Source organism: Excalfactoria chinensis, chromosome Z (genome assembly GCF_039878825.1).
Source record: "Excalfactoria chinensis isolate bCotChi1 chromosome Z, bCotChi1.hap2, whole genome shotgun sequence".
NCBI classification, from domain to species: Eukaryota; Metazoa; Chordata; class Aves; order Galliformes; family Phasianidae; genus Excalfactoria; species Excalfactoria chinensis.
The window spans coordinates 34,766,266-34,780,144 of record NC_092857.1 but is presented as its reverse complement, the minus strand read 5'-3'; the positions used below and the strand labels follow the sequence as shown (position 1 = coordinate 34,780,144).

Here is a 13,879-nt window from a genome sequence, read left to right as displayed (position 1 = left end):
CAGAGAGATGTTGAAATACAGAACCTTGAAGTGGCTTTTGTCATCTTTCAAAAAAGAATAGCTCTCCTTCTGCTTGGAGCATTATCATACATTAGTTTCTAAAATGAATTAGAGTAGAAGAGTATTATCCTACTGTGGAGTACAGTGCTATCCAAGTTCGGTTGCATAATTTTACGTAAAAGCCCTTATAGACAGTGGGTTTATGGAGACTCTGTTGTACTCCCCCTCTCTACTAGATTTTTTTTTTTTTTGGGGGGGGGGGGGGGAAGGGATATTTCTTCCAGCATATTTTCTTTCATATTGTGTGCTGGAAGTACACATAAAAATAAATCATTGTGATAAAGAGTTCTTCAGCAGTTTGGGAATCTTTTTTTTTTTTTTTTTTTTTTTTTAATCTCCAAAATAAGAGGCTTTCCCTCTTATTTTGTCTCTGTCCTTCTGAAGGTTGGTGCATTGGAACAAGCAATGCTGGATGCTTTAGTGATGGACCGTGTGGATTTTGTAAAGCTGTTAATAGAGCATGGAGTAAACATGCATCGTTTTCTTACCATATCTCGTCTGGAGGAGCTCTACAATACAGTGAGTATTGTAGTGCCTTACAGAAGGCACACAGTTAACTTTGGATAAAAATATGAAGAAAGATTATTGTTCTGCTGAAAAGATTAGCCCACATTTTTTTACAAAAGTCTTTGGAAAAAAAAAATTGGAAATTAATATTTTTCAATCTTTCTTTTTTTTTTTTTTAATTTATTTTAATTAAGGGTGTGTCCCATCTTTTTATTTTTCAGTTCATTGACTAAAACCAGATTGAGTATTCACTTGAAGCTTATGAGAATGTACTCTGATTTTAATCTGGTATTTGACGTATGCTTATCTTGCTGGAAATGGTATGCTGTTTAACCAAAGTTGTACTTGCTTTTTTTTAGCATATGTCAAATTTGAAGATTGTGGAAGTGCTGCAGATAGGTGATGAATTATTTTGAATAGGTTTGTGAGGAAAGTGAATCACGGTGCTGTATTCTCATCTTCAAGCTTCTTTGGTTTTCAAATGTAGGGAGACATGTTGGTTTACTTTTTCTTTTTTCTTTTCACATAACAGAAACAAGGACCATCCAATCTACTTTTGCAGCACCTTATTCGAGATGTGAAACAGGTAATGGGTATAGGAGAAGACGAGGAGCTAAAATAGTAACTTAAAAGTTTCAGTGTTCAGTAGTACACTGCTACTAGACAATACAGGGGAATACAAAATAATAAAAGCCATGGGTTCATTACTAAAACCCTTCATCTACTAAATAGTTTTATACTCATCCCACTAATACCCCCAAGCAATTAACTAACCTTCTACTGAATGTTCCCCAGGGTCCTGTACCTTAATTTCAAAGCTTGGTAGTTCATATAGATCAGACTGTCTATTTCTTGAATTACTGAGATGACACTATGAAACGGTTGCACAAAAGATTTAGTGAATTAGCGCAATAATTATACTTACTTCTGTAAAGTTTTCCCCCCTAAAGCTAAAAAAAAAAAAGATTTACCCCGTGAAGCAGTAACAGAAAGATGCTGTAACAGCATATATTTTAATGTACTGCATTATCTTGAAGAACAGAAGGTGGCAGTGGATGACTACTGCACAGAGCTCTGTCTGAATTAGTTCAGTGGGAGCCTTGTTATTTAGCTACATTAAATTTATTTTGTATTACCATTATCTATTGTACCTGACAGCTTTACTTAGTCAGGAAAGGATGAGCTGTTCTTTCTGCATCTAGTATCCACTGATGCCTAGATACAAAACTATATTAATAGGCTTATTCTTTCTAGGTTGTGAGTACTAAGATAAAAAATAAAAAATAAAATAAAATAAAATAAAATAAAATAAAATAAAATAAAATAAAATAAAATAAAATAAATCAACAAAGAAAGATGACTGCTTGCAGAATTCTCTCATTTCTTGTATTGGGATTTCTGAGATAAGCTTATTTTTGTGGATGATCTTCATGTTAATGCTACTGTGCAGCATGTTCTGATTTCTATGACAAGCTGTTTTCTGCGCTTTCCCATGCTGATGGAAATGTTTGAGGTCTAATATATGTAGTGAAGAGAGAGAGTCACAGTCTTAAAAAATATATTCTACCTTTCAACACTGGGGATAGAGATACTTTCTCCATTAATTTGACCAGCTTTGTTGCTGATGTTTGAATAGAAATACAGGTGTTTTAATGCAAATATATTGCAACTTGCCCAAGAAGCATAATATGTATACATATACATATATATATATATATATATTCAGATAGTCAGAAATACTGGCCTATCCCTTAATGCCACAGCTAGCAAGCCAAGCCTGTGAGACATGCCACAAAGTACTCAGTATGTTTGTTGGTGCCCCTTGTTCCCAGGAAAGGATAGCATTAACTGGTTATTCTGAGGGTTGCCACTGAAGTCTATTGGAAAAAAAAAAAGCTCAGCCTAATGAAGAAAATGACTTTTCACAGTCAGAATGGTGTAGACTGCTAGGAATACGTAAAACATCTGATGCTGTACAGACAGGCCCATTTTTCATATACAAGAGTTACAGTTTAAGATTTTGCTGATAATCTTTGTCATCTATGTGGCAGATAACCTGTTCCTCAGATAATTTGTCACAAAGCTTGTGCCTTAGAAGTACATTTAATGTAAGCAGGCAATCAATGGTGTTTTAACACAAGTGGTGACAGAGCTGGAAGATACAGATAATGTAGAAGTGAGGCTTTTGTCCCACTTGTCATGGTAGTCTTGAGCCTTTACAAGAGACTCCAACCTCCTGGAATTACTCTACAATGTTAAATATATTCTTCATCCAGTTCCCCATTTTTAATTAATGAATTGGTTTAATGAGCAAATTGTACCATGCCAGTTGTCTCTTGTTATGTTAGAAAGATTTTTATCAGTCTGTCTGGCTGTCAGTGAGTATTCTGAAGTAAGTTACTCTCACCATTGAATACAGCTGGCCTTGTGAATACTACAGTGTATGTCCCTAAGTGACGTGTATTCAATGTTCAGCAGATGTCACACTTCTTATACTGAAAATGTCAGTGTGCCTGTTTTCTCCTTCCCAGAGAAATTCCATATGCCTAAAGAATGCGTCCTCTTTCTGACAGATGCCAGAGCTGTCAGTTGCACCTTCTGCCAGAATTCCCTCATAGTTACAGGTGTTGAATGTTGCATATAAGATCATTGTGAAATTCTTGTGATGTTTGGTGTTTCAGAGCACACTTCCCTCAGATTATAAGATATCCTTGATTGATATTGGTCTGGTGATAGAATATCTCCTTGGTGAAGCCTATCGAAGCAGCTACACAAGGAAACACTTCCGAGTTCTGTACAATAATCTCTACAGAAAGCACAAGGTAAATTCTGTGAAATGCTTACCACTGGGTGCCAAGAAAAGCCAAAGCATGACACCTGGAAACATCTCAGGATGTCACTGTGGTTTGTTTGAAGACCATATGTGTATTCTGTTTATAAATTTGTCAGCTGAAGAGAGATTGGAAATAAACCAGGCAAATCACCTGTTATCTAGACAAAATGCTAGATATGCTATCATTTGCATGAAATGGTCAGGAAAGAGTTCAGAGAATTTTTTTGTCTTTTAAAGAACTTGTGGTACCTTTTGTAATGACAGGCACTTGGAAGAGCATCCAACTTGGGTGATTCAGTTGTAGCAAAGGCTCTGTGTAAATGTGTGTGTGCTATTGGGGAAATACGTACATGATAGCACTAGAGGGAATGGCTTCAAGCTTCACTAGGGGAGGTTCAGACTGGATGTTAGGAAAGAGTGGTCAGGCAGTGGAATGGGCTGCCCAGGGAGGTGGTGGAGTCACCAAACTTGGAGGAGTTTAAGGAATGTTTGGACATTGTGTTGAGAGACATGGTTTAATGAGAACTATTGGTGATGGGTGGATGTTTGGACTGGATGATCCTGTGATTCTTTTCCAACCTTGGTGATTCTGTGATTCTATGATTCTATGACTCTATGTTGTCTTTCAGAGAATTAGAGAGATATATATGACTTAAATTTTAAAATTAAATGTCAAATAGGCCATTTTTATCTCAATGGTATAAGCTCCTGCTGTAGTTACAGTGACAGTTGATTCTGGTAGTCTCTGAATAACTCAGAGGTACCATCAAAACTGGTGTTAAATACAGGAAAACTTCATCCCTAATTTGATGTTTTGTGTTTTGCGTTTGCATCTAGAGAGTGCTCTCCAGCTTTTCACAGAACCTATCTCATTCCCTTCATCAGAGTAATCAGATGGGTAGCAGAATGGGATCTCCTGAAAATACCTTACATTCTCAGTTCTTCAGAACAGCACAGCCTTACAAATGCAAGGTAATGTAATTGTTCTGAACTGATCTTAGAACTGATTAGTCTACTAATCAGTTTTCTGAAAGATTTGTTTGAGACATATACTTGCAGGCTGTTTTTTGTTTGTTTGTTTGTTTCATATAAGGTTTTATTGCCCATTGTTCATAAAGTGATGGACTCCTCCCATGATACTTTGTGACTTCAGTCCAGTTCTGGATAGGGCTTTTATTCACCAAAGTGAACACTGAACTTCAGTTGTGGCTGAAAGCCTTCATATTTGGAAGTTGCAATAGGAATGTTCTGATTTTCCCCATGTTTTCTCAGGATTGCTTATTAAAATAGCTGCACTAAGAAGAGATACAGTTATGATATCTTGAAAATGGCAACAATGTTTTCTATCAAGAAAAGAATGTTAAAAGAGTGAATGTCACCACATACGTATTACGTATCTAATACGTAACCATAAAGTTGAATGAGTTTAATTGGCTTTATTAGAACTTGTCTGAGCCAAAATGAACCTGCTTTAGCAAGACTTTCTTTGCCTTTCATAGAGAAATACCCAGATAGGAATGTGTAGAAAATCTATGCTAAATGTGTGGTAGACAGTAAAAAGTATGTTCAACTATTTTAAGTCCTTTATGTATATTTGATTCTCCTATTGCTTTTTCTCTTGTCGTGATGCAAGTACAAGAGAGTGAAAGTAGTATCTTGGTGTTTCAGGGACTGATGACAAAGGGATGGCAGTAAATGGCAAGGGTACAGAGCAAGGAGTGTTTTTCCTCTGCAGATGTTATACCTTCTTAGCACAAGTAATCTGATTATAATATTAGCTATGGTTTATGTCTTAGATATATGCAAAAACCACTTTGCTATTTGCAATTTAGGTTTGCTTGCAGTTTTCTTTATGTGAGCCTCAACCATTCACAGAGATTTGTGATTTTTCATTATTATTATTATTTTTCTTTCTTAATAAATTTATAGGAAAAATCAACTGGTTTCCATAAGTCTAAGAAGAAGTCAAAAGAGAATATAAAATTTGCAGAGAGCTATGAGTCATCTGGTTTTATGTACCCCTATAATGATCTCCTGGTTTGGGCAGTGTTAATGAGAAGGCAGAAGATGGCAATGTTCTTCTGGCAACATGGAGAGGAAGCCATGGTCAAAGCAGTTGTGGCTTGTAAACTCTACAGGGCAATGGCACATGAAGCAAAACAGAGCAACATGGTGGATGACACTTCAGAAGAACTTAAGAAGTACTCAAAGTATGAGTTCTCCCTTTTTCTTAATCCAGTGGGAGTATGTAAGATTAGTGATGCTGCAGACTGTGGAGTGTAAAATATTTACCCCCAAAATTATTTTTTTACTACATATGTTGATAAAGCAGTGTAAACAATGGGAGAAGACATACTGTGATTTTTCACTGAACTTTAGTTAATGGAACAATTTGCAGTAGTGATTCTTAGTTTTGACAGGTCCTTCTTATTGTGACTGTTAATTCTTTTCTGTTCTAGGGAATTTGGACAGCTTGCTTTAGATATACTGGAGAAAGCATTCAAACAAAATGAACAAATGGCCATGAAGTTGTTGACGTATGAACTGAAAAACTGGAGTAACTCAACCTGCTTAAAACTAGCAGTGTCTGTGGGCCTTCGGCCTTTTGTGTCTCATACTTGTACACAGATGCTGCTGACTGATATGTGGATGGGACGTCTGAAGATGCGTAAGAACTCCTGGTTTAAGGTAACATCACTTACTTTAACTTCCTGAGCATTTATATGCTGCTCAGATGCTTTATAGATGTCAGTGTGGTTATGAAATAGTCTAATGTAGCTTCATGCAGGTATGCTTGAGCATGGATTGGACTGTGCACATCTAAGAAAGAAGAGAAAGACAGGGGAAGGGAGGACAGTATTTGCTTAGGTTTTACTTCTTTGCAGTAGCAAGCTGGGGGGTAGTAGTTGAATGCATATTCTGGGTTTTCTCTGTTCCCATTTTCCTTATCACCCTCTGATCCCACCCCACCCCCTCCCACTACACTGCATTGCTGGTTCTCTGACAGAGAACCTAGAGCAACACAGTTCTTCACAGAGTGAAAAAGAGTGTGATGTGGCAATTCCTGTGGCAGTGACTCCTTCCCAGGCCATGGAGTAGCTCTGCTTCTTTGCTATCACTATGCATAGCAGACTTAGACCTCAGGACTATGCTATCACTGCTGAATTAATTTCCTGTGTTCTTCTTTTAGGTCATCATAAGTATTCTCCTACCTCCCACTATCTTGATGCTGGAGTTTAAAAGCAAGGCAGAAATGTCTCATGTGCCTCAGTCTCAAGACTTCCACCAGTTCACATGGTACCATGGTGATCAGAGCCCAGCTAGCACTAAAGATGTCTTGTCTCTGGTTAGTCTGTGATAAGCAGTCATTTGTGTCTGTTTGTTGACTGAGGGAGGAGCATTCAGCTGGAAACACTGGGACCAGATTCTCAAGTAGGACTCTGGGTCCTTGTTTGAGCAGAACCTGAATGGAACTTTGGCAAGTCACTTAATCTGTCCTGCACTGATCACATGGAGAAAATCACCTCACAGGAATATAGAGGTTATAACTGTCACTCAATTATGCCATTACTCTTCTTATTCATGGGTATCTCTACTTTTCAGTCTCTTGAGTCTAACTGGTTTCTAGCCAACACTCTTAAGGCAAATTGAAAGTTGCTACTTGCCTGTGTTTTAGAGGTAGAGGGGGATAAGTGACTTGCTGAAGGAGGAACGTGTGTCAGAGACAGAAGCAGGTTTATGTCTGCTGATCTCTACCTGTCTGCTGCCTGTAGTCAAAAAAGCAAACACTGAAACATATTTGTAGTAGAAAAGTGGTGAGATGGTTTTAACGAGGTAAAATCAAGTTAGAGTCATTTTTTACAGATTCTGAACAAAACTTAAACATTTGTGTGTTCTGCTAACATAGCACAACCTTTGCTGTCATAGACTATGCTTTCTTACTTCTAAAATGTTCTTTCCTTTTAAAGAAAGATTGTGATGTGGAGAAGGTAGCTCAGTCGTCAGATGAAAGACAAATAGATGATGGACAAGGAAACCTGTCTGGCACTAGAAAAATCTATGAGTTCTACAATGCACCGATTGTCAAGTTCTGGTTTCACACGGTGGGTCATTGCACAGAAACTTGATTGCCAAAATTCTTCTCTGATTTCTCAAATACTACTTGATTTCACTTGTTCTTGTTCTTTGCCCAGCATGGATTTACAGTCACTAAGTGGTGGTGGGGAGTGGCAAAAGATGTGAATATTTCTCTTGCAATCTTGCAATTACATGAAAATCTTTTCAGCTAAAATCATATAGCTGCTATTAAAAAAGCAAAGAAACAGCATACCCATCAAGAAAAAAGAAAAAAAAAAAAAAAAAGAAGAAAGAAAAAGTGAAGCAGAGCTTTTTTACAGTGTGTAATTGCCAACGTAGAGATAAATTTGAAAATGACTTCAAATGCATAGACTATCACAAATATTTTTACCTCTTTATTAGAAACTCTTCCTTGAAGCAGTGAAAATTAATCTAGAAACAATCATTTGCTATAGAGCATTTATTGAATAAATTTTCATTTTATGCTATATGAGTTAATTAAATCAGTTTAAGTTACTAACCCTGTATCAGTAGAACTTAGGATATTTAAGATCAACCTGTCTCTAAGGTCAGGCTACTGTTTATGTAAACTGTTAATTCTTTAACAGTCAACTACTTTATATGGTTTTAATCTCAGACATAGTTATTGCATGGTTTGATACCTTTAAAATATGTTTGCCATTGACTTTGTTCTTTTTGTGTTTTGGAAGGCACTTATTAACCAGTTGTGATTCAGATGGCTTTGAGAATGGTTACTTGGTCCTACTTATGGTCAGGATGGCAATGTAGCAGTGCCTTTATATTCAAGTAACAGTGTGCAAATAGTTAATATTTAGACAGAAAGATAGGTAGAGAATTAGAAAGATAGATAATAGTCTATTATTTCATATTGTGTGGCTGGGGCCTACGTGAATTTGCACTGCAGTAGTTTATCTTGTTTCCGTCTTTTGTGCACCAAAGCACAAGTTTGCTGATGTTTAAGGGTTTCCTCATAAAAATACTTTGAAGAGCTGGGTTCAAAAATATTGAAGTGCTCCCGTTGTTTGAGTATATTATATTCAAAGTGTATTTGGTTATACTCAGGGTAATAATTTGTTGGTATGTCTGCAGAAATTTGTTGGAGGTTTTCATGCATCTGTATTATTTACATGATTGTTTTTTAGATGGCATACATGGCCTTTCTTATGCTCTTTACTTACACTGTGTTAGTGAAAATGGAACCAAGACCAAGTGTGCAGGAGTGGCTTGTTATTATTTATATTTTCAGCACTGCCATTGAAAAAGTCAGAGAGGTAAGCTTTTATTTCAACACTTCCCTTATATAAAGAATATATTTTAAACAACAAAATAAAACTGTCTAGAGAATGCCAAATCTCAAATTCTCCCTTGAAGGGAATTTAGTGGAAGAAAGACTTGCATAGGGTATTTTATTTCTGTTATTTATGTATTTTCAATAGAAAGATCAGTACTTGTGCTTTCAAAATAGATCTTAAAACTTGTCCTTAAGTCACTGTATTGTGAAGCTTTCTTGAAAATAATTGTGCCAAAACTGGGATTTTGAGCCCCAGAGTAGAGAACTAGATCACTAGGTTTCCCATAATGAATATGAAATTTGTCAAAAGATATAACTTTGGATGTGTTATCAAAAGTGATATGTAGAATAATCTAAGTATTTCCACCAAGTCCAACTGACTTGTGTGCATCAGTGTACGCTGGGGGCTGATCTGCTGGAAGGGAGCTCTGTGGGGAGGGACCTAGGTGTCCTGATGAGGCAGCAGTGTCCCTTGTGGACAAGAAAACCAGTGGTATCCTGGGGTGCATTATGAAAAGTGTGGCCAGCAGTTTGAAGGAGTTTATCCACCCCTTATACTCTGCCATGGTGAGGCCACATCTGGAGAAGTGTATCCAGGCTCCCCCATTGAGGGAGACAGGAGAGAGTCCAGTGGAGTGGTGTAAAAAATGTTTAGAGGCATGGAGCATCTCTTGTATGAGGAATGGGTAAGGGATGTGGGACTATTTAGCCTGGAGGAGACTGAGAGGGAAAGACCATGGTCTTTCTGATGGTGCTCAGCAACAGAACAAGATGCAGTGGGCACAGACTGGAACGCAGGAATTTCCATCTGAACATGAAAAAGAAATTCTTTACTTTGTGGATGACAGAGCACTGAAACAAGCTGCTCAGGGAGACTGTGGAGTCTCCTCTGGAGATATTCAAAAACTTTCATGTGCAGGTTCTAGGGAACCTTATGCTTCTGTGAATCCAACTTCTTTCTTTCTTTCTTTCTTTCTTTCTTTCTTTCTTTCTTTCTTTCTTTCTTTCTTTCTTTCTTTCTTTCTTTCTTTCTTTCTTTCTTTCTTTCTTTCTTTCTTTCTTTCTTTCTTTCTTTCTTTCTTTCTTTCTTTCTTTCTTTCTTTCTTTCTTTCTTTCTTTCTTTCTCTCTTTCTCTCTTTCTCTCTTTCTTTCTCTCTTTCTTTCTCTCTTTCTTTCTCTCTTTCTTTCTTTCTTTTCTCTTTCTTTTTTTCAATTTCAGATGTCTTTATCTGAGTTTTGGAACATACCTTATACCCCAGACCAATGGACAAATGCAGATATATTTCTTCAGTTTTTTTAATATGCTCAGACATATCTTCAGTGCGCAATTGACTTGGGCATAATCAACAGCACTAGTAGTTTATGTGTAGTTTATGTGGCTTTTAGAAGGAAAAATCTGGAACAAAGCATTCACCGTTCTGAATGACTTTGTTACAACAGGTAACTCAGACATCAGTGTGAAAGATGTGAAGAATTTTAAAGCTAATCAGGAATACTATGAGTAAGTTGAAGTAGGGAAGAATGTAGTATTTTTATGGCTGCATGAGATAAAACTGAAAAAAATCTGTACAAGGATTGTATAACTGAAGAAAAAAAAGGAAAAAGAATATGAAGTGTCAAGAACTTTGAAGATCACTGTTGTGTTGTTGCACTGTGCTGATAGTGGGGCAGTGGAAACACCAGCTCTTTTTTTCTTGCATTAAAATTCATTAAACACTTTGAAATTCATTTCTTCCTGATTTTTTTTGTTCATGTACTAGTTGTGGCCAACTGTCAGAGTCTTTGTAGGGTGATGTGTCTAACTTACCATCTAATAACTACAAGCCTCCATTTCTCTAGATTGTATCAAACAACGATTAAAGCCTTAAACCCTGATCCTTGTTTCTCACGTGAGTTTCTCCAGTTGAATTGAGTAGGATCACTTGCTTACATGAATATGTTCAAATGCATAAATTATTGCAGGATATGGGCATAATGTTTAACAATCTTTCCTTCACTTGGTACTTATCAGTATGATCTTACATAGCACTGCATTATTAGTCTCACTCATTCAGTGTGCAGAGATTTTATTTACAGCCTCCCAAAGATTCCACTTCACACATTTGCTCAGTGAAGCTTAAAATCCCTTTGGGGCACCTCACAGTTCAAGGAGCAAACACTTCATTCTTTACCTTGCTAGTTGCCAGCACTCTGTTTTTTAGTGCGTCCTTGGTGTAATCCAAGGATCTTACTTTGTATTTTTGGTCCAAAAAAAGAGGAATTAATTGTTTTCCCATCAAGGTCAGATTGATACTTTTCCATGACTGTGGGGTTTTGAAAGGTCTGTTGCAGGTCATAACTATCTCTCTAGAAAATACTAATTAATTTATAATGATAAACATGATAAATGGTTTTCTACTGCTTGCTGCTTTCTGCTGAGGAACATGCTCTTCAGTGTCTCAGTACAAGCTTAGAGTTTACTGTTCATTAGGAATAACTATCTTATTTGTATTGGCATATTTGAGTGATATGATACTTCAGATTAAATCTGAACCTCAATGAGGATTGAACTACATTATATAGTATGTGGGCCTGCAAAAAACAGAGAAAAGAGGGGGGAAAAAAAGATAGATTTCCAAACATCATGAAACAGTTTAGACAGAGAAAGTTAAAGAATGTGATTTTCATGGATTTCTGCTCCTCACATTCTACCACATTCTATTCAGGTGTTTATCTCCGAGCCTGGAAAATTCCACCAGAAAGTGAAGGTGTGGATTTATGAATACTGGAATTTTACTGATACTTTAGCTATCATCCTGTTTATGATTGGTTTTGGCTTGCGCTGGTCTCAGCCCCCTGTTCAAACAGCAGGGCGGCTACTTTACTGCTTGGATATAATATTTTGGTATGCCCGGCTCCTTGATCTTTTTGCTGTGAATCAGCATGCTGGCCCATATTTGACGATGATTGGGAAAATGGTAAGTATTATACTATGGAACAATTTTCTTGTACTCATGACATCTACTGAGATAGCTTTAAGGATAGCAGTGTCAGAAAAGAGCAATAGTCAAAGATGTTACCTAATAACTCACAGTGAATGTGTTACCTGAAACTGCCATGATTCTTTCTGTTTGTGACTTGGCAATAATCAGATTTCAGTTTATTCACAAAAGCCTTTTTCATTTAGTTCTTAGAGAAGGGTTGTATTTGAGTTGAGTTTCTAATCCAGTCTGATAGTAGGAGGAAGAAAAATTACCATGTCTTGGAGATAGGCTCATTACTATAGATAATTCCCCTAGCTCTTGGAAACTGCCTTATTATTATTTTACATTTTGATTCAAATAATTATACTCCATTTTTAGTTGGCAAAATTTCTCTGAGATCAAAGTTAATTTTTTTTCTCTTTTGGTATCTGAACTGCTGCTGAACTGTTGACTAGTCTTGAGGGACATATGCAGATTCCCACTGTAATTTCCCACAGATATTACGAACTATCTGATTAATATTTTTACATTCTGTCTTGCATAGTAATTCTGATTCAGTGTTAGAAGTCAAAATCATTTCTTCCTTACTGTCAGTTTGGAAAATGATACCATGGAAGAAAAGCACCATCACAAGGCCTCTGCATTTTTCAAATCTTACTTAAGATCTTAAGAAATATTTGAACAGCAAGTAGGACCTGTGGCCTTTTTAGTCCAGAATGATTATAACCTCTAGAAAATATTTTTATTTCCTGCAATGTATTAGATTGTTGATCTTGTTATTGTATTCCAGTTTGTAAAAGCAGTAACTGATAATCTTCCTTAAAATGTATATATATGTATATATATATATATATGTATAAAAGTTTACATATAATTAACACTGATAATTCTCAAATGCCTAGACAGCAAATATGTTCTATATTGTGGTCATGATGGCCATAGTTCTTCTGAGTTTTGGAGTCTCGCGAAAGGCAATCCTTTCACCAGAAGAACCTCCTTCTTGGACTCTGGCACGAGATATTGTATTTCAGCCCTACTGGATGATGTTTGGTGAGGTCTATGCTGGAGAAATAGATGGTAGGTAGTTTAAATGTTCTCTTTGGACTCTTAGATTTGACCTCATATTGGATCTGTTCCTTGTCAAATGGTTTTGATTCCAAGATATGTATAGCATTAATTTTTAAAATTGCTTGATTAAAGATGAGAATATTTGTTTATTTGTATAAAATGAAGATTAAACTTTAAAATTTTCAAATTTAACTTTTGAAATGAAAAATATTACAAGGCTCAGAGCAAAGCACTTAGGGACTAATAATAAGCTAAGTCTTGATGAGTGTATTTGACAGTTAAGTGAGTTTGTGATTAGGATAGTCAAAAGCTGCTGATCTTTTGGAGAAAAGATTGCAAAGTTGCCTTAAGGAGAAGTAGAATAAAGGGGAAAGAAGAAAGGAAAGAAAATAATGGAAAATGTTTTTTCACCATGGTAAGAGTTACCTGGTATCCTTCTTAAGCAGATCAACTAGTTAAGCATAAAAATAAATAGATTAAATGAATAGAAAAGATGATATATTGACTTTGACCTTGATTCAGTAAGGGAGAAGAACCAGTCACCCCAGTAGACTTTTCAGTATGATAGACTGAAAGCACTCTTATCCTTCTTCTAAGTGATGGGTGCAAATAAAATAGTCTTTGAAATAGAAAGGAAAGTACACAAATAGAAATAGATATTTAAGATAAATAGTTCATCTTAGGCTTGCTTCTTTTAAATAATTAAAGATGCAACATCTGTTATCATTGCTGGAACAGTCACATGACAGATATGTGTCTTGGTTGTGTAAGTCAAAATACTTTTAATAAAAGTGCACCACTAATCTTCACTATTTAATTCATTTGATCACTTAGTAATACTAAGCTTTTTAAAGTTTGAAACTTCAGAGATGATTTCTCTAATGAACCTGTTTTCTGTGAAGTGTCTCCTGAGTTTAGGGCTGCTGTGTTATAAATGTGTTTTTAAATTTTTTCAGAGGTTAATTTGACTAAAAATTATACACATTGGGAAACTTTTATTTTGACAGTTCAAAACAAACAAACAAACAAACAAATTAGGAGGGATCTCTTAGTTACTCT

General features: G+C 36.1%; 1 protein-coding gene across 1 annotated transcript in view; it reads left to right on the top strand.

Annotated features, from left to right (window-relative positions):
• Positions 1-13,879, top strand: part of TRPM6 (transient receptor potential cation channel subfamily M member 6) — a 63,011-nt gene that overhangs the window by 15,557 nt on the left and 33,575 nt on the right. The window contains exons 11-21 of the mRNA XM_072360396.1: positions 445-579; positions 1,100-1,153; positions 3,249-3,389; positions 4,262-4,372; positions 5,330-5,610; positions 5,860-6,088; positions 6,591-6,746; positions 7,369-7,503; positions 8,641-8,769; positions 11,495-11,746; positions 12,655-12,829. Coding sequence (XP_072216497.1) covers positions 445-579; positions 1,100-1,153; positions 3,249-3,389; positions 4,262-4,372; positions 5,330-5,610; positions 5,860-6,088; positions 6,591-6,746; positions 7,369-7,503; positions 8,641-8,769; positions 11,495-11,746; positions 12,655-12,829 — 1,798 coding nt within the window. The remainder of the gene's footprint in view (positions 1-444; positions 580-1,099; positions 1,154-3,248; positions 3,390-4,261; positions 4,373-5,329; positions 5,611-5,859; positions 6,089-6,590; positions 6,747-7,368; positions 7,504-8,640; positions 8,770-11,494; positions 11,747-12,654; positions 12,830-13,879) is intronic.